The sequence below is a fragment of the Stigmatopora argus genome, chromosome 2 (assembly GCF_051989625.1).
Source record: "Stigmatopora argus isolate UIUO_Sarg chromosome 2, RoL_Sarg_1.0, whole genome shotgun sequence".
NCBI classification, from domain to species: Eukaryota; Metazoa; Chordata; class Actinopteri; order Syngnathiformes; family Syngnathidae; genus Stigmatopora; species Stigmatopora argus.
This window is the reverse complement of record NC_135388.1, coordinates 20,127,501-20,151,677: the sequence shown is the minus strand read 5'-3', so window position 1 is coordinate 20,151,677 and position 24,177 is coordinate 20,127,501. Positions and strand designations below refer to the sequence as shown.

The 24,177-nt window shown below is 39.3% G+C and overlaps 3 protein-coding genes across 8 annotated transcripts in view; 2 read left to right on the top strand and 1 right to left on the bottom strand.

Moving 5' to 3' along the window:
• slc67a1 (solute carrier family 67 member 1) overlaps positions 1 to 24,177 on the bottom strand; it is a 184,722-nt gene that overhangs the window by 3,616 nt on the left and 156,929 nt on the right. Inside the window, exons 1-7 of one of the 2 annotated variants that reach the window (XM_077587251.1) lie at positions 9,187 to 9,674; positions 8,545 to 8,642; positions 8,307 to 8,452; positions 5,834 to 5,966; positions 4,848 to 4,954; positions 3,459 to 3,569; positions 311 to 411 (exon numbers count right to left, since the gene is read on the bottom strand). In XM_077587251.1, coding sequence (XP_077443377.1) covers positions 311 to 411; positions 3,459 to 3,569; positions 4,848 to 4,954; positions 5,834 to 5,966; positions 8,307 to 8,452; positions 8,545 to 8,642; positions 9,187 to 9,342 — 852 coding nt within the window. In that variant the 5' untranslated portion in view covers positions 9,343 to 9,674. Of the gene's footprint in view, positions 1 to 310; positions 412 to 3,458; positions 3,570 to 4,847; positions 4,955 to 5,833; positions 5,967 to 8,306; positions 8,453 to 8,544; positions 8,643 to 9,186; positions 9,675 to 24,177 lie in introns of those variants that run through there. The other variant, XM_077587255.1, reaches the window with a different exon arrangement.
• Positions 9,130 to 19,687, top strand: LOC144064598 (very-long-chain (3R)-3-hydroxyacyl-CoA dehydratase-like). Of its 2 annotated transcripts, none has more exons than XM_077587274.1 (12): positions 9,130 to 9,383; positions 10,163 to 10,278; positions 11,408 to 11,450; positions 12,154 to 12,227; positions 12,624 to 12,788; positions 12,923 to 12,974; positions 13,059 to 13,169; positions 14,417 to 14,544; positions 14,635 to 14,747; positions 14,812 to 14,918; positions 16,666 to 16,797; positions 17,150 to 19,687. In XM_077587274.1, exons 2-12 carry the CDS (start codon positions 10,198 to 10,200, stop codon positions 17,224 to 17,226), a joined length of 1,083 nt encoding a protein of 360 aa, XP_077443400.1. In that variant the 5' UTR covers positions 9,130 to 9,383; positions 10,163 to 10,197; the 3' UTR covers positions 17,227 to 19,687. The 2 variants fall into 2 exon arrangements, with proteins under 2 accessions (XP_077443400.1, XP_077443392.1); XM_077587266.1 differs by lacking the exon at positions 9,130 to 9,383 and adding an exon at positions 10,049 to 10,075.
• The window catches only part of LOC144064567 (sodium/potassium/calcium exchanger 1-like), a 16,543-nt gene continuing 14,046 nt past the window's right edge, over positions 21,681 to 24,177 (top strand). For all 4 annotated transcript variants that reach the window (XM_077587223.1, XM_077587230.1, XM_077587214.1 and 1 more), the window contains exons 1-2: positions 21,681 to 21,958; positions 23,909 to 24,177. The exon at positions 23,909 to 24,177 is cut by the window's right edge and continues 722 nt beyond it. In XM_077587223.1, the coding sequence (XP_077443349.1) occupies positions 23,958 to 24,177 (220 nt within the window). In that variant the 5' untranslated portion in view covers positions 21,681 to 21,958; positions 23,909 to 23,957. The remainder of the gene's footprint in view (positions 21,959 to 23,908) is intronic.

Below are 24,177 nucleotides of genomic sequence, written 5' to 3'. Positions count from 1 at the left end.
TAATGGTCAGTCACGCATCCTAGAGTTAATTTCGTATTTATTAACATTGTAATTTATGAATACATTCATAATTATAAAAAAATAAAATAAAATGGGGAAATGTATATAGTGTAATAACTGCTAATATTTAGTAAAATTTTATAGTCTGAAGTGTAAAAAAAATGATTTTATAGTACCAAGCAGTCATTTTCCCCATAAACAGTTAAAAAGACTCAAATGTCAACTTTTGAATAGCTGTCCCTGAAAGGGTTACCTTAACATTCCTAATTTGTGCAGTATATGTGATTGCTTGAAAAAAAAATAGACTCACCATCTGGGCTATTCCAAAATATGCCATCATGTACCCATTTGTTTCAGGTGTCAACTTAAAAACCTCAAGTGCAATAATAGAGAACATCACTTGGAAAATGCCTGAAAAAAGACCACAACAAATGGACTTATTCACTTGTATTTATTTGTAAATTAACCTTAAACCCAACATAGCCAGTACAGTGGTACCTCGAGATACGAGCTTAACGCACGACCACTTGCCAACGAGAAGTAGTATATACCCCATTTGCACTGACTAACGGGAAAAAAACACTGAAAAAAATGCAACGCTCCGCCCAGTGCTCGCAGAGACATTACAAAGAGGGAGTTGCGGGGAGAGAGACAGTGCCCATGATGTTCTTATGAGCAGCCTCTCACGTCCGCTGTCTGCTCGTATATCAAAATTTGTCTCGTATCTCAAGATAAATATTTGCCTGAAATTTTACTCGTATCTCGAATTGCTCGTATGTTGGGCCACTTGTATGTCGAGGTACCACTGTATTTGTTTTTATTAACTCATTGGCTGCCATTGACAGTGATAGACATCCCACCATGTTTTTTATTTAATCAGTTTATTATCAATAGACATCAAATTCATTTGAAGAGATAGGGTGGCAGCGAATGGACGTTAATTTGGTGCCAAACCTCCCACTTCGAATGGATTGGAAATGCATTACTGTAAATAGCAACCAATTGATTAAGTATAAATGAAGCAAAACACAATTTTGCTTTACATATACAGTGGTATCTCGAGATACGAGCTTAATTCGTTCCGGGACTGAGCTCGTATGTCGATTTTCTCGAAACTCAAACGAACGTTTCCCATAGAAATGAACTAAAAACAAATTACTTTGTTCCAACCCTCTGAAAAACACCCAAAACAGGATACAGTGGCACCTCGACATACGATCTTAATCCGTTCCGGGACTGAGCTCGTATGACAAGTTTCTCGTAACTCGAGGTAAAGTTTCCCATTGAAATGAATGGGAAACAAATTAATTCGTTCCAACTCTCTGAAAAAAACACCAAAAACAGGATATTGGATTGAAAAAAATGTTTTATTTCTTATAATTCGCCATATATTGACAAAGTAATAAATAACGAGTGGTTTAATAGAAATAAAGTGTTTAATCTAACTAAAATTGGGCGGATTTCGCCGAGGGGAGAGAGAGACGCACAAAAGGGGCGGGGGGCTTCGGTTTGTTTTCAACACGACGCACTCGTAAACAGAACAAACACTCCACCCTCACGTTCGCTATCCATGGGCTGTTTGCTGTCGTACTATTCCCTTCAAAATATTCCGAAAATGATGCACACAAATGTCCTCACAATCGGAGAACGCACGACCACTTGCCAACGAGCAGCAAGCAGTCTTATCAGCGATCGCCCCGCTGCTCATGCGAGCTACAGGGGCGCTGGCTAGCGGCTCCTTTTAGCTTGTAGCATCTGTGTTTGCATCCCCTCGAACGGCGACTATGATAGAGTTTCTACCGGGGATGCTGTTGCGAGCCAGTGCCCCCGATGTTCTTATGAGCAGCCAACGAGCAGAGTCTTTTATCAGCGATCGCCCCGCTGCTCATGGTAGCTTCGGGGGCGCTGGCTAGCGGCTCCTTTTAGCTTGTAGCATCTGTGTTCGCATCCCCGGGGATGCTGTTGCGAGCACGAGTATACTTCATTACCCAGAAAGCCCTCTTTTCCCCGCGCATGGGCGTTGTGCGTTTCCTGGTCTGAATAGCTCATCCGGTGCTCGTAAATATTGTTATACGTACACGAAAGATATGCAAAAAAAAATGCCATGACCACCTGGCTTGGTCGCATAACGAAATTTTGACCGCATCACGGGCGAATTATTCGATCGAAATTTCCCCCGTAAGACGAGCATTCCGTATGACGAACGGTCGTATGACGAGGTACCACTGTATTGCATTGGAAAAACATTTTTATTTGTTTTCATTCGCCATCTATTAACAAAGTAACAAATAACTAGTGGTTTAATAATACTAAAATGTGTTTAATAGTACTAAAATTATACGGAATTCGCTGGGGGGAAGACTGAGAAACGGACAGAGAGGGGGGGACGAGAGGGCGGGACTTTTTGCTCGGCAACGCGCTCGTAACATAACAAACAAATTTAAATGAACTTGGATTACGATGCAGACACACTCAAAAATAAGTTTAATCTAACCTAACACTAAACTTAATTCTAATTTTTTTGACATTTTGATACCTTTCTTCTCCCGTGTTGGCTCTATTTGCCCCGCCTCCACCCTGACTTTCAGATGCAACCTATCGAGGGTTGTTTGCTTTTGTCTTCCCTTCAAAATATTCCCAAAATGATGCACACAAATGTCCTCACAATAGCATAACCCACAACCACTTGCCAACGAGAAGTAGTCTATACAACTCGTATTAGCGATCGCCTCGCCATTCGCAAAGACTAACGGAAAAAAAACAACTGAAAAAATGCAACACTCCGCCCAGTGCTCGCAGAGACATTACACGAGGGAGTTGCGGGGAGAGAGACAGTGCCCATGATGTTCTTATGAGCAGCATCTAGCGTACGCTGTCTGCTCGTATATCAAAATTTGTCTCGTATCTCAAGATAAATATCAGCTCAAAATTTTACTCGTATCTCAAATTGCTCGTATGTTGGTGCACTCGTATGTCGAGGTACCACTGTACTATGTTCACACACGTCAGATTGGGTTATATTTTACATGAATTGATTGGTTGTGACAATTTCACAACGACAAGCATTACCTCAATGATCACAACAAACGAAACATTCATCATTCACTCATCTTCCATCGTAAGGGTTGCCGGAGCCTATCCCAGCTGACTTTGGGCGAAAGGCAGACTACACCCTAGACTGGTCGCCAGTCAGCTGTAGGGCACACAGGGAGACAAACAACCATTCGCACTCACAATCATACCGCCACCAGCAGGAATTGAGCCCGCGCCTGCTCGCACCTAAGTCATGGCGAGTGAACCACTGCACCATCAGGTGGCGCAAACAAAAAAGAGAAATTATTTTTTTCCCCTTTTCTATGTGGACTGAGGCATATTTCACATTTTGAAGTCAAGTAAGAGGAAGCATGAAAAATACTTGAAAAAAATAGCAAACAACAGAAAAATACATCATTTCTTACCTGATGGTAAACCTGCAACAATCTTCACGACAAAAGTTCGTGCCACACCTGGAAATTTCATGAGTCTTGCGATGTGGCCCACGCTAAATATGGATTTGCTTTTGGTCTCAGCTGTAGTGGATTCAAAACACCAAGTCATGACAAAATTCATGCGTAAGAAGCATCTTTTGGATTGGCAACACTTGATAAATGTATCTGATAAGCTCTAATTTAAATCTGTTTTTGGAGTACAGAGCCATTCGGAATTGGCGTCAAAAGACAATGTGACCAGAAATTTGAAAAATGACAAATGAGTTCATCAATGGAAATAAGTAGACAGTTTTCGACTCCCAATGTCAATCTCCAGACTTTGACCCTCTTGAGCATGCATTTTACATCAGTCTTACAATGTCAAACCAAAATGTGTACTCTACAGCAAAAATAGTTGAAGTGGCCTTGCTGTACAATTTCCTGTATACAGTCATACCTCTACTCACGAATGCCTCTAGCTATGAAATTTTCAGGTTACGATTTTTTTTACATGCAAATGAGTGACACGAGATACGAAAAAGATCCAAGTTACGAAATGCCCCCAAAAGTAAATGCATTTCCTTACCCGTTATTTTATTTTGAAAATATTGTCGTGGATGCATTGATTCTCACTTTAGAACATCGCTACCCTCTCCTGGGCTCTCATTTCATCGCTCTCATTCAAGCTCATATAATGACAATAAAAGCATTCAATTCAATTCAATTGGCTCTCTCACAAAATCCACCATCCATGTTTCAAGATTCTTTCTTACATACCTGTCCACCTCGACTAAATGCTCCCCTTAACAATGATTGCAATTCCCCTTATTAAGCGATTAAAAACCATACAAATGCAACACGGCAAATATTTTCAGACACACACACACATGGGGCACAGGTGAAAGTCTAAAATGTAGTACAAAGTGGATGGCGTTCGGCCCTGGTAGAACGGGCTCTTGCCACCATCTGGCGGACAAACAAGGGTATTACGCTTCCCATAATAACGGCCACGGAGGGTACTATTTCAGCGCTGCAGGGCACATTTTCATATGCTTTATTTATTTTAAGACATTAATAAATCATTTCTTTATAAGTTTCTCTCATTTTTGTGTTTCCTCACATCTCTCATACAAAATTGAGACACTGACCAATTTTAACGGGTTTAGTTGGTAGTTATGTGAGGACCGTGGAACAAATTAGAGAATTTACATATAAAGTACACCTCTACTTACAAAATTTTCAAGTTACAAAAAAGTTCTGGAAACAATGAACTTCGTAAGTAGAGGTACGACTGTATTTTATAATTCGACAAATTACAGTACTCATAAATATAAGAGCAAATGTTTGTGTGCGTGCATGAGAGACTTAACTGTGTCTTACAATCATTTTTGGCTGTTGGACTTTTGGTGGTTTGAGGAATGAAGCATAATACCAAAAGGAAACTCAATGTGCTCCCAGCAGCACCGCTGTATGCTGCAAATCTCTCCCTGGGAAATATTAAAAGAAATCAGTGATAGCTGTGGGCAACAAAACAAACTCGCAGACATGCCTTCTAAATTAAAATGGCAACATTTACTATTTGTCTACTAAAGCAACGAGCATTTTTCGTCGCGGGCCATGTCGTGGTTTCGCTTTCATCCGGAGTGCCGTTATGTCTTCCAATTAGGCTGCCAAAATTAATCGATTTTTGGATTGACAGCTTTTCGGATCGTGGAGAGATCATTTATGGACATTAAATCATGTAGTATAATTCTTCTGTGAGCCTCTTAATAGCAACTATTCTGTTGTAATGGGTTTTTTAAAAGTATTTAAAAAAATGTAATGAGAAAAGAGGGCAAATATTAAATCTATCATATGTTTTAACCTTTTGTTTTTTATTTAAAAAGGTAAGAGTAAATATATAAATATATATTTAAAATCTGTTTATTTACAGGGAAAATTAAAAGGGGAAAGAGGAAACATTTTAGATATAATATTTAGATATTTAGAATAAAATCGGATTAAAAGAATTGGATCAAAAGCCCTTAAAATTCAGTTTGTTATAGATCTAAAACAGAATTTTTTAAATGCTTTTTAAATTTAAAAAGAACACTAAAAGAAATACAATTTGGGATTTAAAAAAAATGTATTGTTGATTTAAAAAGGGCATAAGCATGAAATATTCCCAATAGATCTATAATCTTCATTTGATCTTGAACATAAAACAGAAAGTCGGCACTTGTGATTTACTTTCTCGGGCCGCACAAAATGATGCCCCCCGGGCCACCACTTAGACACCTGTGTGCTACATTGATGTTTCTTTGATGAATGCTAAAAATCCAGACAATAAAGGGGAAATAAAATATGAATTAAAGAATGAGACTCACCCATAATTTGTGACAAGATGGCCACCCATAGTGGAGCCAGCTATCATTCCAATGCCGAAACAAAGACCTAACTTGGATAATGCATCGGCCCGTTTTTCAGGTTCAGAAAGGTCCGCTACCACCATCTGAGAAGCTGCACACAAATAATAGTTAGTGATTTTTGACATTCGTTCAAGAGCTTTATATACGACTACCAGTGGCAGGCCGCCAGGGCCTTCAAAGCCTTCTCTGCTGGCCTAAGAAATATCTGAATCATATATTATATTTTGTCCATCAATACCTATTAAATAATTCCAAATTGTCTGTTAGCTTCCTTTTATTGCTTTCCCCCCTGGTTGCACTGCTTCCATATGTGTGTTTTCATATTGAAGCATTTAACCAATCACATTTCAGCCATTATTTGTTGCCAGGGTCAGAAATCTGAGGCCTTCACAATCAGTTCTGCAGGCTCTGCTGCATTAAACAAGCGTCGATAAGACTGTTGCTTTAACCAATCAGATTTCGAGTTGGCAACACCACAATGCCTTGTCGCAAGCGTAGGGATACATCATTGCCTTCTCGCAGGCGCAGGTATACGTCATCGCTTTCACCAACTATGATTGGCTAGTGAATAGCCAGAGCTACCAAACTGTATCTGGAGCGAGCTGCACAAGCAAATAAATTGTTGTGTTGATTTGAAGTCATTTTCAAGACGGACTATGCCAGAAATACGACAGGACAGGCTCGACTTTCAGCATTAGCTTTGATGGCAATAGAAAAGAAGGAAGAAAGAAAGGAGGATGGATATTGTGTACAGTTAAAAATTATTTTTGGTGAGTAAAATATGGCTATATTCCTAAATAATATTTCAATTGTGGGCCAAGTTCTGATATCTGAAAAGCTCCAGTGTTTGTATTTAAGCTCCAGTGTTTGTATTTAAGCTCCAGTGTTTGTATTTAATCACTAAATGCTGCTAGGAAGTGGATTTTACCCCATTTTAGTGCAATTTTTGCCGTTTTGCCATTGACGTCCATCGCTGTCTTTTCCCGGGGAAATCACCCCCTGGCCTGGTTGTAATGTTTGAAAAGCTCCAGTAGTTGTATTTAATCAATAAATGCTGCTAGGAAGTGGATTTTACCCCATTTTAGTGCAATTTTTGCCGTTTCGCGTATGGACGTATATGGACGTATCGACGTTCATCGCTGTCTTTTTCCCGGGGAAATGATACTCCGGGCCCGGTTCTGATGTCTAAAAAGCTCCAGTATTTGAATTTAATCAATAAATGCTGTTTTCGGCTGGATTTTACCCCATTTTCGGGCAAGGTTTGCCGGTACGCCATTGACGTTCATCGCTGTCTTTTCCCGGGAAAATCACCCCCTGGCCCGGTTGTAATGTCTGAAAAGCTCCAGTATTGTATTTAATCATTAAATGCTGCTAGGAAGTGGATTTTACCCCATTTTTGAGCATTGATTTATTGAGTATTTTTATGTGTCGCAGCTGTAGCTGCAGTAGAGGTTTTATAGCCATAAAATAGTTTTTACTGAAGGCGTCACTCGGAAATGCACGGACCGCCACTGACGACTACTGATGATCAATCAGCAGGTAGTACTCAAACATTGTACTGCTACATCCCACAAGAAACGGTGTCTGTAAAGCCTTTTGTAATTATGACTTATAAGTATCAAAACACATGTTCTGCCCTTCTTTAAGCAATAATGTACGTACAGAATGTATTGGTACAGTGGGAACATTTAGCGCATGTTTGACAATCGATATTAAGCACGAAATGATCAAAAACATGAGTAGTGCACACGTGACTGAGCTGGCTCGCCAATACGTGTGGAGAAGCAGGAAGTTCGCCTCGAAAGCCAGGGTGGAATACATTAACCTCTTTGCCTTCGTTATTGCACAAGAAGGTTTAAATTGACTATAACGTAAGATTAAAACTTTTTTTAAGTGTGTATAGGAATCTAAGTTAATTTAAGTAAAATTTAGTTTATGTCTCTCTCTCCCATCTGCGAACTCCACGTTGTATTGAATAATGTGTCGTTTTATTATTAAACATCATAATCACTAGTTATTTGTTACTCTGTTAGTAGATAATGAATTACAACCAATAAAAAATGTTTTTCCATTGCAATATCCTGGTTTTGGTGATTTTTCCAGAGGGTGGGAACGAATTAATTTGTATTTAGTTCATTTCTATGGGAAATGTTGATTTGAGATACAAGTAAATCACCATATGAGCTCAGTACCGGACCGCATTAAGCTCGTATAAAAAGGTATGACTGTACTTTTACTTTTCGAAATTGTCCTGATTATCAGATGATTACTTTTGGAATTTTTGACGAATTGAAAATGAGCTAAGCCTTCATGCTAATTGTGAATCTTAAAAAACAATGCACTCTCTCAAACAAGTATAAATGGATCATACTCATGTAACAGCGTTTCAATGTGTGACGCCGTGGTGAATGAGAAGACAAGAAAGGCTCACCTGGTAGGACGTGCATGACAACAGTGGGGATTTTGTGCACAAAAAGCATGGCAGGAGAGTCTGCTACAGCCAGTAGAATGAAGAAAACAATATTTGCTGCACATGCCAATGACAGTGCCGCACGAGCTCCGATCACATCTGCGAACCTGCCATACAAAGTAGAAAGCACATCAAAATGCATTTAGTTTTTTTTTCCAGGACAAAACTCTTCATCTAAACTACACTTGCCAGCACTTACCGTCCAAACAAAGGACCGCCAAACAACTGTATGACACCGACCATGGTTTGTAAATAACCAAACCATAACGTGTCAAAGCCCAGTTTTCTTGCCAAAAACTGTTAAAAGCACAAAGCAAACATTTATTCATTCATCCATTTTCCATACCACTTATGCTCACAAAGGTCGTGGGGGGTGCTGGGGAGGGGGGTTATAAATATATATAACTATATATATATTTATATATATATATAAATATATATATAACTATATATATTTATTTTTATATATAAATATATATATAACTATATATATAAATTTATTTTATATATATATAAATATATTATATATATACTGTATGTATATATATACATACAGTATATATATATATACACATACAGTATATATACATACATACAGTATATATATATATATATATATATATATATATATATATATATATATATATATTATGTTGTATATATTTATTTCTTCATTTTGAAGGTATCACATATTTAGATTCAAATGTTAATTTAAACGTGATCTAGAATAGTGTCTGTAGCCAAATGCTGCATTGGGGTCATTACCACTTCCGGAATAGTGTCCACTTAGGCGGCATCACGAAAATTTTAAGTCCTCGTCGAGCGAAAGCGAGAGACTTACAGGCGTAATGGAGAACTGCATAAACATCCATGTTATGTCCAAAGCTGCAATTAGATAAACGATGTAAATCGTTGTTTTCCTCTTCATTTGCGTTGCAGCGTTCGATGTTGAGCCAACCCAAGCCGCTTTGTCGCTGGCTTCAGCTCTCCCGAGCATTTTGCCACGAAAACCAAGTTATATTGGATTATTCAACTCAGGTACTTGCTTCAAATTGGAAAATTAGTCTGCGGTGCGAACGACAGCCACTGTTAATTTATGTAGAACAGCTTGAACTTTGGAACGGAAACAAGGGGGAACCTTATAAGAAAATAAAACTACTAAAACCATTAAGAAATGATTAAATGTTATCGTATTGTTAAGACAAACGAAAAACAATAACACATAACAATACAATGGACTTTTTACCTGACTAAAAAAGTAAACTTATAAACATACATATATAAGGCTAGATGTCTAAGGCGGAGTCGGTATAATAAGTAACGACCGGCCATCTTTCGTGGGGAAACTTCTAGCTTCCCCACGCTAGATGGCCGTTCTTAACTAAATTCTATCGAAACAATAAAATATACTTTTCAGCCATTAGTGCACATAACTCGCACTTTTAAAATGAGGTCATATTAAAATAATCACATTGAATTTTATTATACTTATGTTTTTCTGGAACTAGTAATGTTCTTTTAAAAGTTGCATCGTAATTACTACGTTTTTAAAAATATAAGAGTCTACAACCACACTGCAAACTGCAACATAATGCAGTACATTAAAAAATGTCACTATTTTAAAAATAGGCTACATTGCTTGTACTGCTATACTATTTTGAAAGTTAACCCACTACATTGGCTTTTATTTTGTAAGTTGAAGAACCGCCTCATCCCGGAAGCTTGTTTCTGTATGTACAGTGCTGATGAGTCGTAGTGGTTTGGTTGATAGTTTTTGGTGTTAAAGGCGTATTTTTGGCTACTTTGTTGTGTCGTAGTGGCATGTGACTTTATTAGCGAGAACCCGGTTCCAATGCAGATCCTCACGCCTCACGTTTACTGGGCTCAGCGGCACGGAGAGATTTATCTCCGGGTGGAGCTGAGCGACGCCAAGGTAAACTAGTCTCTTGCTTCCTTCCGCTATTCGGCTATCACTTTACAGGAGACCGAAGAAACAACACATTATCCTCCAACACTCGTGACACTTAATACTGTCATGTTAATACGCAGCATCTGTTTAACCAATGTGCTGTAAAAGATGCATGAGTTTTTTATGAAAGTACCGGCTTTTGTTCAGTCTTTCCAGTGGAAATCGGAAGTACGGTGACAGTAAAACCCTTTACTTAGTATACTTGAATAATAGCCAATATTTGTTCTCATCTCATTTTCTGAACCTCTTTATCCTCACTAGGGTCGTGGGGGGTGCTGGAGCCTATCCCAGCTGACTTCAGGCCAAAGGCGGGGGACGCCCTGAATCGGGGGCCAGCCAATCGCATGACACAAGGAGACAAACAACCAGGGGCAATTTAGAGTGTCCAGTCAGCCTACCATGCATGTCTTTGAAATGTGGGCGGAAACCGGAGTACCTGGAGAAAACCCACGCAGGCCCAGGGAGAACACGCAAACTCCACACAGGTGGACCGACCTGGATTTGAAGCCAGGACCCCCACTGTGAGGCTGCCGCGCTATCCACTCACCCGCCGAGCTGCCCCCAAAATATGTTATAGTTAAACATTGTATTTTGATAAATACCAAGATAATCTGCCTACTGTCATGGCAAAGTAGGCATTGGTTCTAAACTAGGTGTGCCAAACTCATTTTAGAATGCAGACACCATGAACAATGAAAAAAAACATTGCTTGGATTGTTTGGATGACATAGAAATCCCTAAATTCCTTGCAATTGTACATTGAGTAACATTGCCTACTATTTTCTCAAGCACTTGTGCACAAAGAGGTGGGTCGCATTTGCTTTGCACCAAAATAGAATTCCGTGTGTAAAAATGAACCAAAACATTATTGCTGTGCAAAAGAACTCCTGGAGGGCAAATTCGATTTTCCTTCACGCCCCTTTTCTAAATAATTAAGAGATGCTCAAAAATAGTTGTCAATTATTTTTGAAGGTCCCAGAAGGCGTAGGTACACAGTGGCTTAGGTATTAAATGATTTAGTCTATATAGAGATGGAATTTTTATTATATTGTGTTCACTTGTGTTTTTATCATGTTTGCTCCATGTGTTTCAGAATCTTGAAGTTAATCTGCAAGACAACACAATTCAATTTAGAGGTTTGTATTCATTTGCACTTAGACCAGGGGTCGGGAACCTTTTTGACAGAGAGAGCCATAAACAATTAATATTTTCTAATGTTATTTCTTGAGAGCCATTCTCGGAACTGAAAAGTAAAACATTATGAAAGTGTAATTTTTATTTTTTTTGTCATTTCATCACTTTTAATGTACAAAAAGTCTCTGATTTCTTTTGACAACATTGTTATGTGGTGGCTTACAAAATCAGTATCAATGATATCATGCATGCAGAAGAGTAATAAAAAAAACAAAATTATTATTAAAATAGGGGTACAGGTAGTGTCGACGCCGCAGTGACGCTCTTGTTAGTGCGTTCGGGACTCAGCTCTCTCACCAATGATTTCCATATTTTACCTCACAGGTTAGTGGAGAGCCATATGTACCCATGGAAAGAGCCACATATGGCTCCCGAGCCATAGGTTCCCTACCCCTGACTTAGACGCTTGTATCTCTCTAAAAGGGAACTCAAACCAACGTGGCCAGATAATGTTTATATATACAGTAATACCTTGACATATGAGTGCCCCGACATACAAGGAATTTGACATCCGAGTAAAATTCCGAGCAAATATTTACCTTGAGATACGAGACTAATTTTGAGATTTGAAACATTCTGATTCGCAGTCTCCAATATTACTTTTTTTAAATTAAAAAGTGTTCATAACATTCTTATTTTCCACAGCACAAGGCCATGGAGCTAAAGGAGATAATGAATACAAGTTTAGTTTGGAGTTCTTGGAAACCATCAGACCTGAGGTATTTTTTTTAAATTTCAGTCCGTTATTTACAGCAGTCTTAGGTCGTTGTTGGTGACCATGTTTGTCTTCTGTGTGTCCCTTGACACTCCAGCTCCTCTGAGTTTGTCTTTTTATTGCCTCCATTTGGGAAATTTACATCAGAAATCTGTCTTCGCTTACTGTGCAAACAGAGCCATTCATAATTTATCCTGTCATGTCCATAAATGTTGACAGAATTCTGATCTTCTCTGCTCTGAATACAACCACATTGTGTTTGAAATGAAAGTTGACCTTGCACACTGCCCTTATTGAAGAAGATTAAAATGCATCTGTCTGCTGAAAGTCAACCCTTGAGAAAACTTGTTGATTGAGACTGATAAATTTGTGTTTTTGTTCATAACTATGTTCCAATCAGATTGAACATAAATCAACACAACGTCAGGTAGACATTAAAATCAAAAAGCAGGAAGAGCGCTGGTGGGACCGTCTGACACTGCAGGAGAAGAAGCCCCTGTTTTTGGCTCCTGATTTTAATCGCTGGCTGGATGAGTCTGATGCTGAGATGGAACTTCAGGCCAAGGTATTCAACTTTTTCCAAACTAAGTTATTCCCACATGAAATACTGTTTAAAAAAACCTGGACAATAAGACTCGTGCATACATTTTTTGAATAATAAAACTGTAATGTGTATTGCTTAATTATTTTCCTTTTAAGGAGGAAGCAAAGATAAACAAGATAAACGTGGAGTCAAGAGTTCGTAAAGACCGTGAGTTCTGTTATAAATCAATCACACAATTTAAAAACTAAACAGTCCGCATCACTTTTCTTTCACTTCTCTCTTTGTCTACAGCCTATCTCGGCCTGAAGAGAGGATACTTATTCATGTACAATTTGGTACAGTTCCTTGGATTTTCCTGGATTTTTGTCAACATGACCGTACGACTCTTCCTTCTTGGTCAAGGTTTGTAGGACATTGCCAATATGAAGCATCTTAACAATGTAAAGTCTTGTGTATTCCATGAAGAGAGAAAAATAAAATAAAAAAAGAGGACAAAATAATGCAGCACACCATTTTATTTATGGCGAGTAATGTATAAATATCAACCATGTACATACTCGCTCTAGCCAATACGAGAATCGTATCTGGGGGTAATGTGCATTTGATTTAAATTCTGATTGGTCAAATGCAAATAAACTCAATGGAGTTATTAATTTATTGCAAGCCTTATTAATACGCTAATTGTGCATGACAGTACGATGTTGATATATTTCAGACATACAGCATGTAGCTCTACTTAAAAGTAGGGTAATCCCTCGAATATCGCGGATATTGTAAACTAGACATGGCCGTGATAATTGATCACCCCTCGTATTACTACCATACTAAATGAAAAATCGCAAAGTAGGGTCACTCCTATTATAACTACTTTTTTTTTCAGTGCTGAGTCCTATTATCAAGCGGAAGACAGGGGAGTGGCTTCCGCTTGCGAGTTTCAGCGTGGATTTTTATGAACTTACATTTAAAAAAATAATAATTACTAGCAGAAAAAAATCACGAAGAAGTGAATTCTCGATAAGTGAAGTCGCAATAATCGAGGGAAGACTGGATAAGCATATGAAAAGACTAATGTATAAATATAAGGTATATAAATAAAACATGTAAATACTTCAAATAGTGAAAACTCACAAACCCACAGTGAAAATAGTTCCTCTCCGCTTGATATAAATAAAAAAACAGGTTAATGGGAGGTTGAGTCCAAGTCTTGAAAGGGTAGCCCGCTTTTAGCGAGGTATATCTTAGTGTTCAGGATGAAACAGTTTGTGATGGCTTTCGTGATCAAGGCTTTCCGGTTGCTCATTTAGTATACAGGCAGCAAGGCTTTGTTCTTAGTTGTATTAAGTTAATTCTGTCTTCTTGTGGCCATGTCTGGTCTACATTATCCGCGATATTCGACGGATTACTGTACTCGTCTCACTAAGCGTGCGATCGAAACATGTTCGGTAACAAAATAACCTAAAAAACACCATTGTCTGTTATAAATGAATCAGTTAAAACATAGGCTTTGTTCTTGTTTTTTTAAAGCATGAGGATGGTCGAACTTGTTGATTAAGGCTGGCTTTACCATGAAGCCAGCCAGCAGCATACAAGAGCACAGTGAGAGTTTATTATGATTATGCAAAGTGATCCGGTTCAATGTTTCCCCACAGAATCATTTCATGATACCTTTCATGCAACTGCTGATGTGATGTACTTCTGTCAGATGTTCGCTGTGCTGGAGGTGATCAATCCTTTGTTAGGCTTGGTCAAGACTGGCTTTTTTCCAGCCATGATACAGGTGAATGTCTAATGTGTTTTGACTCACTTTTGTAATCTTTACGTCTCGTCTGTGATTGATTTCTATTCATTGTAATGTGGCTCGCCGCAGGTAGCGGGGAGGAATGTCATTTTATTTGTCATCTTTGGCTGCTTAGAAAAGATGCAGAACAAACCCGTTGTCTTCTTTGTGTTCTACCTGTGGAGCACCATTGAAATCTTCAGGTGAGGTAGCAAGAGATAGATGCCGATGAGCCCCTTTCTGATTGATTCTGGTTTTCATTCCTAGGTACCCCTTCTACATGCTGGCTTGCATTGGAACTGAGTGGAAGCTGTTGACGTGGCTCAGATACAGCCTTTGGATCCCACTGTACCCACTTGGGGTGGTCGCTGAAGGTAATTGCGAGGGGTTTTAAGCCTCAAATTACACTGCTTGCAGTTTGTTTGCGTTTACGACGTCACAGGTATTCTCTAGGATATTAATCAATCTGACAAATTCCAACACCTGCGAAATGTCTACGACGGATGTAATCGTAGTTATGATGCACGTGTTCATTTTTTACCGACATTGCGGCCCGACCACATGAGATTGACACAATTACCCCGTGCTAGAAAGGAAGTTTAGCTCTGATATAAAATAAGACTTTCGGTTTCCTTGTAAAACAATGCAGTGTTGTCAACGAGGCTTGCAAAGTCTGTCCATACTTTCCATTTTCATGAAGACATAAGATATTCTACTTTTTTTCATGAGCTTGTAATGTCATCATGCAAACTCTGAAAACAATGTAAATTTTATTTGTTTCATGATAAAACAATGAAACAAAGGTTGCACCTACCGTATTTACTCGCATATAAGCCGCCCCCGCATATAAACCGCATCCTTAAAATTGCCTTAAAATTATTGAATTTTACAATTTCTTCCATATAAGCCGCCACCTGATTCACAATTTTCACCTCCATATTCATGGTATATATCATGAGGAAGTTAATATACCTGTCTTTGTAAATGCAAAATATCAAATTATTCTATTTGAAAAAAGAAAAAAGTCTATCTTAATGATAACCTAATGCTTTTTAATGACAGAAATTACAATTTTCTTACCATAAGTTTAAGATGTTGTGGCGGGCAAATTGCTTCTAATATCAAAATATCTCTAATTTTTTGATAGTTCATATTATTGCAATAGTTGTCACTTCCGAACAAGAAATACAAAAAAAATAATGCGGAATTTTGTTTTATTTCATAATCACAAATATACAATCATCTCCTTTTCATGTTCTGAAAGGAAGGGTCTTGCCTGCACAAAGACAAATTCAAAAGGGAATTAATGTATGCACAACCATGAACTGTGTCCGTAGCGGTATAGTGTTCGCCAAGTCTCTGGGTGCAATAATAGCATGGGATACACATTACGCAGGTGTCAACGCTGATATTTTAACCAATCAACCGCAAGACCTTCAATCAGCCTTAAGAACTATTGGGATGTGCTGAAATGGTAAAAGCTACGAACACATAAAGGCTACTCGAGTCTGGCCAGTCAGAGCACGTTTAATTTGGTAAGACGGTGGCGCACTAGGTAAGATGGTGACGCCCTGAATGAGGAGTGACAGGCACTAGTGAGTTTTTTCACATTTTATTCAAGATGGGGTTTTTTTTGAATTTCATTCATAGACGTCAAAATTAATTCTGTTTAGCGTTCTAGTATTCTTTTCTTTATTTTGGAAATAATTATCGTATCGGCCGCATTGTCGTTATGCGTCATGGCGTTTCGGAGTTCCGTCTTTGTCACCTTGCAGTTTCGTGCATGTCATCTAAATATAATAATATATTCAGTCATCATTTTTTCGTCCGACAAATGCAGCTTCTATGCGAGTAAATACGGTATCCATCATGGTAGTCACAAAAGCTTTTGCCACTTTCATGTTTCTGTGGAACACACGTTATTGTGAGATTGCCCCTGAATTTGTGCGTTTTCATGAGAGCCTTCGTGATTTCCTCCGTCTGATCGCTGCAAACATTTGCAACCGGTGGACTTTGGCCTGAGACACTTTTGTAGTCGTGATGCAGACGCTTCCAGTGTGTTTGCTGGGTAAGAGTGTGTCGCGTGTTGGTGACAGCTTGTCTTTCTCCGGATCTGTGCAGCTGTGGCTGTGATCCAGTCCCTCCCCATATTTGATGAGACACGTCTCTTCAGCCTACCTCTGCCCGCGCTGCTGGGACACCATTTGAGCTTTTCGTATACTCTGCAGCTCTACTTGGTACTCATGTTCCTTGGTAAGGGGGAAACCACACACTTGCGACCTTCTTTAAGACCTTTTATTTTTCTCACAGAAACTGGTAACCTAAGAGTTCATGGGTGGGCAATCTATTCCACAAAGGGCCGTAGTGGGTGCCGGTTTTAGTTGCAACCCATTGGAAAGATACCTTTTCACCAATCTGGTGTCCTAAAAGTGCAGTCAGTGGATTGCACAGTGGAACAAAAACCTGCACCCACAGCGGCCTTTGAGAACCGCTTTGCCCACCCTTGCCTTAAATACACGTATGATAGTGATTTGAAGCTACAAATTTTTACCATTAATGTATTTTCTGTGCTTATAGTGTAATTGAGCATTTTTTTCTTCCCCAGGACTCTTTATCAATTTTCAATATTTATACAAGCAGAGGAGGAGACGTTATCGATCAAGAAAAAGGAAAGTTCACTAACGGAACAGGGTCAAACATACTCTGAGTTCCAGCATGGTTGCTTTCTTTTCTTTTCTCTTTTATTTATTTATTTACATACTCATTTAGACACCCTTTCTTGTAATACATACTAGTGTTGCACCGATACTACTGTTTTATGGGTACCAATTCTGATAACTGACTGTCTGGTATCAGGAGATGCCAATGGTGTACCGATACCACGTTTTTTGACAAAATATCCCAAAATAAAATAATTGACTTCATACTTACATTAATGATAAGTTATTTCAATCATTGCTTGGTCAGACACAGCTTAACTCATTGACTACTATTGATGGCGCTTGACGTCCAACTCATCTGAAGTAGGAGAGATTGGGGGCAAATGAAAGCACGCTCTGCTATTGATCAACTTATTTAAAGTCACAGCAGAAATTTGATTGAACATCACACAATTGGACATCTTTCATCGTCTTGTATGGAGTGCTGACCGGCTGTTGGAAACTATATCTTTAAGTGTACATATTGTGCAGCATCTGCACAATATAGCTTAGTAGTCCCTAATACCGATGACATCATTTCAGTGCCATATCGGTGTAACACTAATACATATACAGTGTTACCTCTACATACGAGCTTAATTCGTTCCGGGACTGAGCTCGTATGTCGATCTTCTCGTAACTCGAACGAACGTTTCCCATTGAAATGAACTAAAAACAAATTAATTTGTTCCAACCCTCTGAAAAAACACCAAAAACTGGATATTGGATTGGAAAAAATGTTTTATTTCTTCTAATTCGCCATCTATTAACAAAGTAACACCTAACTAGTGGTTTAATAGTAATAAAATGTGTTTAATAGAACTAAAGACGGATTTCGCGGAGGGTACACAGACGAACATAGAAGCAGGCGGCGGGGGGGATTCGGTGGGACTTTATCCACGGCAACGCACTCGTAACCGAACAAACAAATTAAAATAAACTTGGATTAATATATACAGACACACTCAAACATACGTTTAATGTAACTTCACACAAAACTGATGTAACGATCGCGCCGCGTCGTCGTGGCACGATCGGGAATGGATTCGGACCCAGGCACGGGGAAGTAGGATTTGACGAGGTATTAGCTTCAAAGCAACATCTTTAATAACTCAGAAGGGATCTTACAAAACAACGAGGACTTGTGAAACGAAAGCGATACCAAATCGGAAACAGGAGAACGAGAGGTATCGAGGAGAAAGGTAGCGTGACTGCATGGCTACTGAATGCACGCAGTGACTTCCAGGAACATGCAGGAATTGTGCAGGAGCGTGCAGGAATGATCTGACAATGATAATAGAACTAATTGGTGTTTAAATACTAACTCAGGAAGTCATCCACAGATTGATTCCAGCTGCTCTGCCTCTACGGCAGGCCAGGAGGGACAAAACGGGGCGCTCCTGACAACTGAATTCTAATTTTGTTTTAATTTTTTTGTTCTCCGGGTTGACTCCACCCGAACTTTCAGCAGGAGTTTTTAAAACGAACGCATCAAGAGTTGTTTGTTTTTGCCTTCCCTTCAAACTATTTCGAAAATGACGCGCACAAATGTCCTCACAATACGATAACGCGCGACTACTTGCCAGCTTGTCAGGGTGCCGATTTTCTACAAAATTAGAAAACTCTTGCCACTTCGCTAGCACGTCTTTGATATCCTTTGTAGCGAGGCGGCCCCCCTCTTCCACCTACTCCTCGCTACTGAGTTACGGCAACACCTCCAAATGTTCAATCTCCGGGAGCTCGATTAAATCCTTTGTCATCAATTCTTCGTGGTGCTCGGCGATTAGATCATTCACCTCTGCCTCGTTAACCTCCAACCCCAAGGAATTTCCGAGTTACACGATATCATCCATGACAAAATGCAAGCTCCACCCAGTGCTCGTAGATATCTGTTATACACAAAAGAGATGCAGCAAAAAAGACAGTGCGCTACAATGATAAACAGCCTCTCATGTCATGGCCACCTGGCTTTCTCCATCTCGAAATTTTTCTCGTATCCAGAGCTAATCATTTGCTCAAAATTTTCCTCGTATCTCGAGCATCTCGTAGGTAGAGCTGCTTGTATGTAGAGGTACCACTGTACTGGTTACTAATGAATGGTTGCTTGGCCTGTTTTTTGTTTCCACTTCTATTTAATTTTCCACTCTACAGATGATTGTTTGACTCTTTCATGTTTTATTGTATTTTATTAGTGTAAACATGTATTTGTAGTGGTATCTGCATCAACTTTTAGAAAAAAATTCACCTCTGAACCCCTTTAAAAAACACACAATACTACTTAGCACCAAGTAGATCATAATTTAGAGACAGAAGTCAATGAGGTCCAACTGTTCATAAGAATTATGTTGTATTACTGAAATAATTATATTTAATGTAACATTTTAGAAAATTCACATGAATGTAAAGAAGTTTAACTCCATTAAACCTGGGTTAAATACAATTGAGCTATACGGGATCTGTGTTTCTTTTTTCTACCATCAATGTGAGCCTGTGCATTATATTTGATATCTGTACCAAACTGGTCATTTACAAAATTCAATAAGATACTTTGGTGGTGGGGTGGGGGCATACAGGATCCTTTTCCTACCCTTGTGTGAGTGCTGGGAAAAGCCATCTTGTAAAAGGAAACGGTTAAGTTGAAGCGTCCTTCACTGGAAAACACTGAGTTTATGATGTTGAGCACAGTGATAGACTTGCATCCAGAACAGGTTGTGGTTCCTCTTCCGCCCAAGTCAGCTTGGATATGCACCATCCTGGTAGAGAAAAGCAGTCGAATAAGTCAGTGGTTAATGCAGTTAAACAGTAATCCAATTATTTATTGTGTAACATTTTCATGCTTCTAAAGTTAACTGTGCACAGCAGCACTATTTCCATGTAACGGCTGCTGTTTGTTAACATGCTTCCTTTGAAATGTATTCCTCATACACGCTCATACTTATTTAATCTCTATTCAACCCCCAATCCTTTCTGGGCATTTATTGGTACCACTGATGGCCCTAATCGAATTAAATGAATTAGATTGAATCTGTTCAACAACACCATAATAAAAAGTCTCAGAGGCTAAAAGAAAAAAAAAAGATTAAATACATATATGTATATTTCCCTATCTTGGGAAGGGGCGACACGTGGTTGTAAACGAAATCTCGAGTAGTAGATATCAGCATGTTATTGATTAGTACTAGGCAAAAGTGATGCATGCATTTTAATCCTGTATTCCCATACGAGTATCGGTATATGAAGATGCAACTCAACTTTTGAATACAGTCGTACCTCTACTTAGGAAATTAATTGGTTCCAGAATTTTTTCGTAACTTGAGAATATCGTAAATAGGTGTGCTTTATATGTATATTCTCTAATCCGTTCCATGCTCCTCTCACAACTGCCAACTAAACCCTTTAAAATTGGTCAATGTGTCCCAATTTTGTATGAAAGATGTGAGGAAACACACAAAAGTGAGAAAATTATAAGGAAATGATTTATTAATGTCTTAAAATGAATATAATGGCCAAAAATCCCTGTGAAAATGTGCCCTGCGCTGCTGATATAGTTCCCTCCATGGCCGTTATTTTGGGAGCCGTACTACTCGTGTTTGTCCGATAGATGGCGGCAAGAACCCATTCTACCAGCATCGCAAGCCATCCACTTTGTAATACTACATGCATTTTAGACTTTTACGGGTGCCCTGTGTGTGTGAAAATATGTGCCGCATGTTTGACACAAATAAAGACATCAGACTCATCTTTGGCGTTCTTGCAAGAGAGAATCGATCCTGATGCGCCTTCGTCCAAGAATCATTCTGCCGTTAAATGCATCTCTCTCGCTGTGTATTACATTAGATTTACAACATGCATCTCAGTTCTCAAAACAATTAAAGGTCTACCGGATCTTCCCAAGGGAGCGGTGTGAACCACACTGTGAGAAGTCAAATGCCCAATCCAGATGATGTCAGCCAGCCACCCCCTCCCTGTCAAATGGACTGGACATCCAGCGCCGTCAATGGGTCTGAAAGAAGAACATTCACTGCCAAATCTCCCAGTTGGAAGGAATTGTACGTCCATCCTTGTCAATAGGGGTGGTCCAGCGACTGAGTGGATAGCGCGTCGGCCTCACAGTGAGGGTCCTGGGTTCAAATCTAGGTCGCTCCACCTGTGTGGAGTTTACATGTTGCCTGCGTGCGTTTTCTCCGGGTACTCCGGTTTCCTCCCACATTTCAAAGACATGCATGGTAGGCTGATTGAGACTCTAAATTGCCCCTGGGTATGAGTCTGAGCGTGAATGGTTGTTTGTCTCCTTGTGCCCTGTGATTGGCTGGCCACCAATTCAGGGTGTCCCCCGCCTGTGGCCAAAAGTCAGCTGGGATAGGCTCCAGCAACCCCAGCGACCCTAGTGAGGATAAAGCGGTTCAGAAAATGAGATGAGATCTTGTCAGTGGAAATGAACAAATTAAGAGTCCAGGGCACACTTGCCAATGTCCACAAGTGTAAATCTAGGGTAGTCAGAAGAATGTTTGCCTTATTGATTTTTATCAATGAATGAAATGAACCCTTAGGGATGTTTGCCTTGAAATCCTCTTACAGCGCGGAGCCTTGTTCAAGCATTGACACGCCGGAGGCAGCATCATCCTGAAAAGCAGACTGCGTGCGTTTGAGTGGCGACAAGTGAAGCTCACCCAGCGGAGAGAAGAGACAAGGAGACCTCTGCTTCTTTCACCAAGGTGGGATATGTCTCACTTTCATTTTTCCTCCTCCCTTCTTAAATATGAGCCGTGCCGTTCTATTGCGAGTCGTTTTGGGCAAGATAATGTCTCAATTGGTCTTTTCTCCTTGGCGAGCATCATAAAGACAAGTCCAAACGAGCGTGTTGAAGCAGTGCAAAAAGGCGCAGAAACTGTCTTCTGTGTAGTCATAGTAACAGGTGGCTGTTTGCATCTATCGCTTCACTATTAGCTATCTACAGCTATGCACTTGGAATTATGGACTGCACTTGTTAAGATTAGGGGTGCGCCGACCACAATTTTCTGGCCGATTAGTGACATGTTGATTTCAATTTTTGACAATCACATTTTTTCATAAATAGCCTCCAGCTTTAAAATCATTGAACATTATATAAGTGTTTACCGAAACAGTTTAAAAAAAAGTGAGTCAGTCGCTACAGTGGGCAGATACCGTATTTACTTGCATATAAGCCACCCCCGCATATAAGCCGCATTCTTAAAATTGCCTTAAAATTGTTGCATTTTACAATTTCTCACGTATAAGCCGCTACCTGATTCACAATTTTCACCTTCATATTCATGGTTTTAATAGGGAGTACAAAGGTGTTACTTTGAAGGGAAAATCTTAAGAAAAATCATTGCACGTCCTATTTCTGAGATACTGAATGAATCAAAAGGACATTATTAGGGTCAATACCATAAGGAATTAATTCATCCAGTAATAGTTGTTTTCTTACTGCAAAACAGAAAATAACCAACACAAAGTAAATGTTACTTTGCAGACATATACTGGTGAAAAAGAGTATAGTCTTTTGCGCATGTAAGCCGTACCCTTGATTCAATCATCATTTTTTTTAGTTACAAATACGGATTATATGCGAGAAAATACGGTATTCGAAAGTTGACACTTAAAATCTTTAGCACATCGTAGCAAAAGTTCAACAAATTGATTTTTCATAAGTAGAGGTATATTTTACATTGAATTAGCATAATCGTTCCACAATCCTTTTTACTGCTCACAATAAACCCTTTGAAATTATAAAAGTATTCAAATTTTGGATGAAATGTGTATGTATGTATCCAAAAAGTGCAAAAATATAAGAAAACAATTTCTTAATCTATTAAAATGACGCGACAAAACAGAACCAAACAAAATCAAAAGGACAGCACCTTAGTTCAATAATGCAATCGCTGAAGGGGTTGGTCTCAAGCCCAAATCTCTCTTGCTCCCACGAGATGCTACTTGTGGTGCATTCGCGGGCACACGGGCTGATGGGTGTGCAACAGCACCCTGATTGTAAAGCGTTGTATCATGGGCTATGTAGCTTGGGTGTTACTAAAAGGAGTGCAACTCGTGAATATGCCTTGCATGATAGCAGCAGAAAGTGAGGTCTGTGGCAAGTGTTGTAGCTTTCCTTGTTATACTATGTGCAATACCTCTTTAGATGTTTTGTAACTTGGAAAAATGATTGTATCTTGGAATAATAATTTACATAGTGTTTTGTAACCTGAAAAATTTGTATCTTGAAACATTCGTAAATAGATGTATACTAGTGCAGGGGTGCTCAATATGTCGATCGGGAGCTACGAGTTGATTGCTAAGGTGCTATTGGTAGATCGCATGACAGTAAGATTTGAACCAAGGATTGGATATGTAGTAAAATTTGACATGGGACTTGAGCTGGGAACCACGCCATCGTGAGTCCAAGCACCATTACTGCCTGCCTGCACTATTTTGGGTCCAACTGGCATCAGGTATATCAGCAGCATACATAACTGCTGAGCTTTGTCAGGGGCCCAAAATAGAGTAGATCGTGCAAAGATGGCTCCTGGAAAAGTAGATATTTGAGCAAAAAAGTTTGAGCACCCCTATATCGTTCTATATTCTTTGGGTCACTTCAAACTTGAAACATTTCTGACTCATAAATGTTGTTTTTCCTCACCACATAGAAGTGCTGAAACCATGGAGGATTGCATATGACAAGTTTCCTTTTTGGACATGAGGACAATAAAGGTGGCCCCTCGTCTGAGGAGACTTGGATCCCAGCGTGCGCTTTTTTTCATCTCACTTCTACTGTTGTGCATCCTCTATACACTGACACTGAAAGCCAGGCAGCCAGAATTCGGCATTTCCACGCGGGAAATTTTGCAAGAAAAAGTTGGTGACGATGGTGTTGGAGAGACCGGCATTGGAGAAGTTAGTGTAACGCTGGAGCAGG

Coding starts and splice junctions, on each gene's coding strand:
- LOC144064598 (XM_077587274.1), top strand. CDS start 10,198: ATGCAGATCCTCACGCCTCACGTTTACTGGGCTCAGCGGCACGGAGAG. Junction 14,748..14,811: donor AGCACCATTGAAATCTTCAG/GTGAGGTAGCAA, acceptor TTTCATTCCTAG/GTACCCCTTCTACATGCTGG. Junction 16,798..17,149: donor CTTGGTACTCATGTTCCTTG/GTAAGGGGGAAA, acceptor TTTCTTCCCCAG/GACTCTTTATCAATTTTCAA.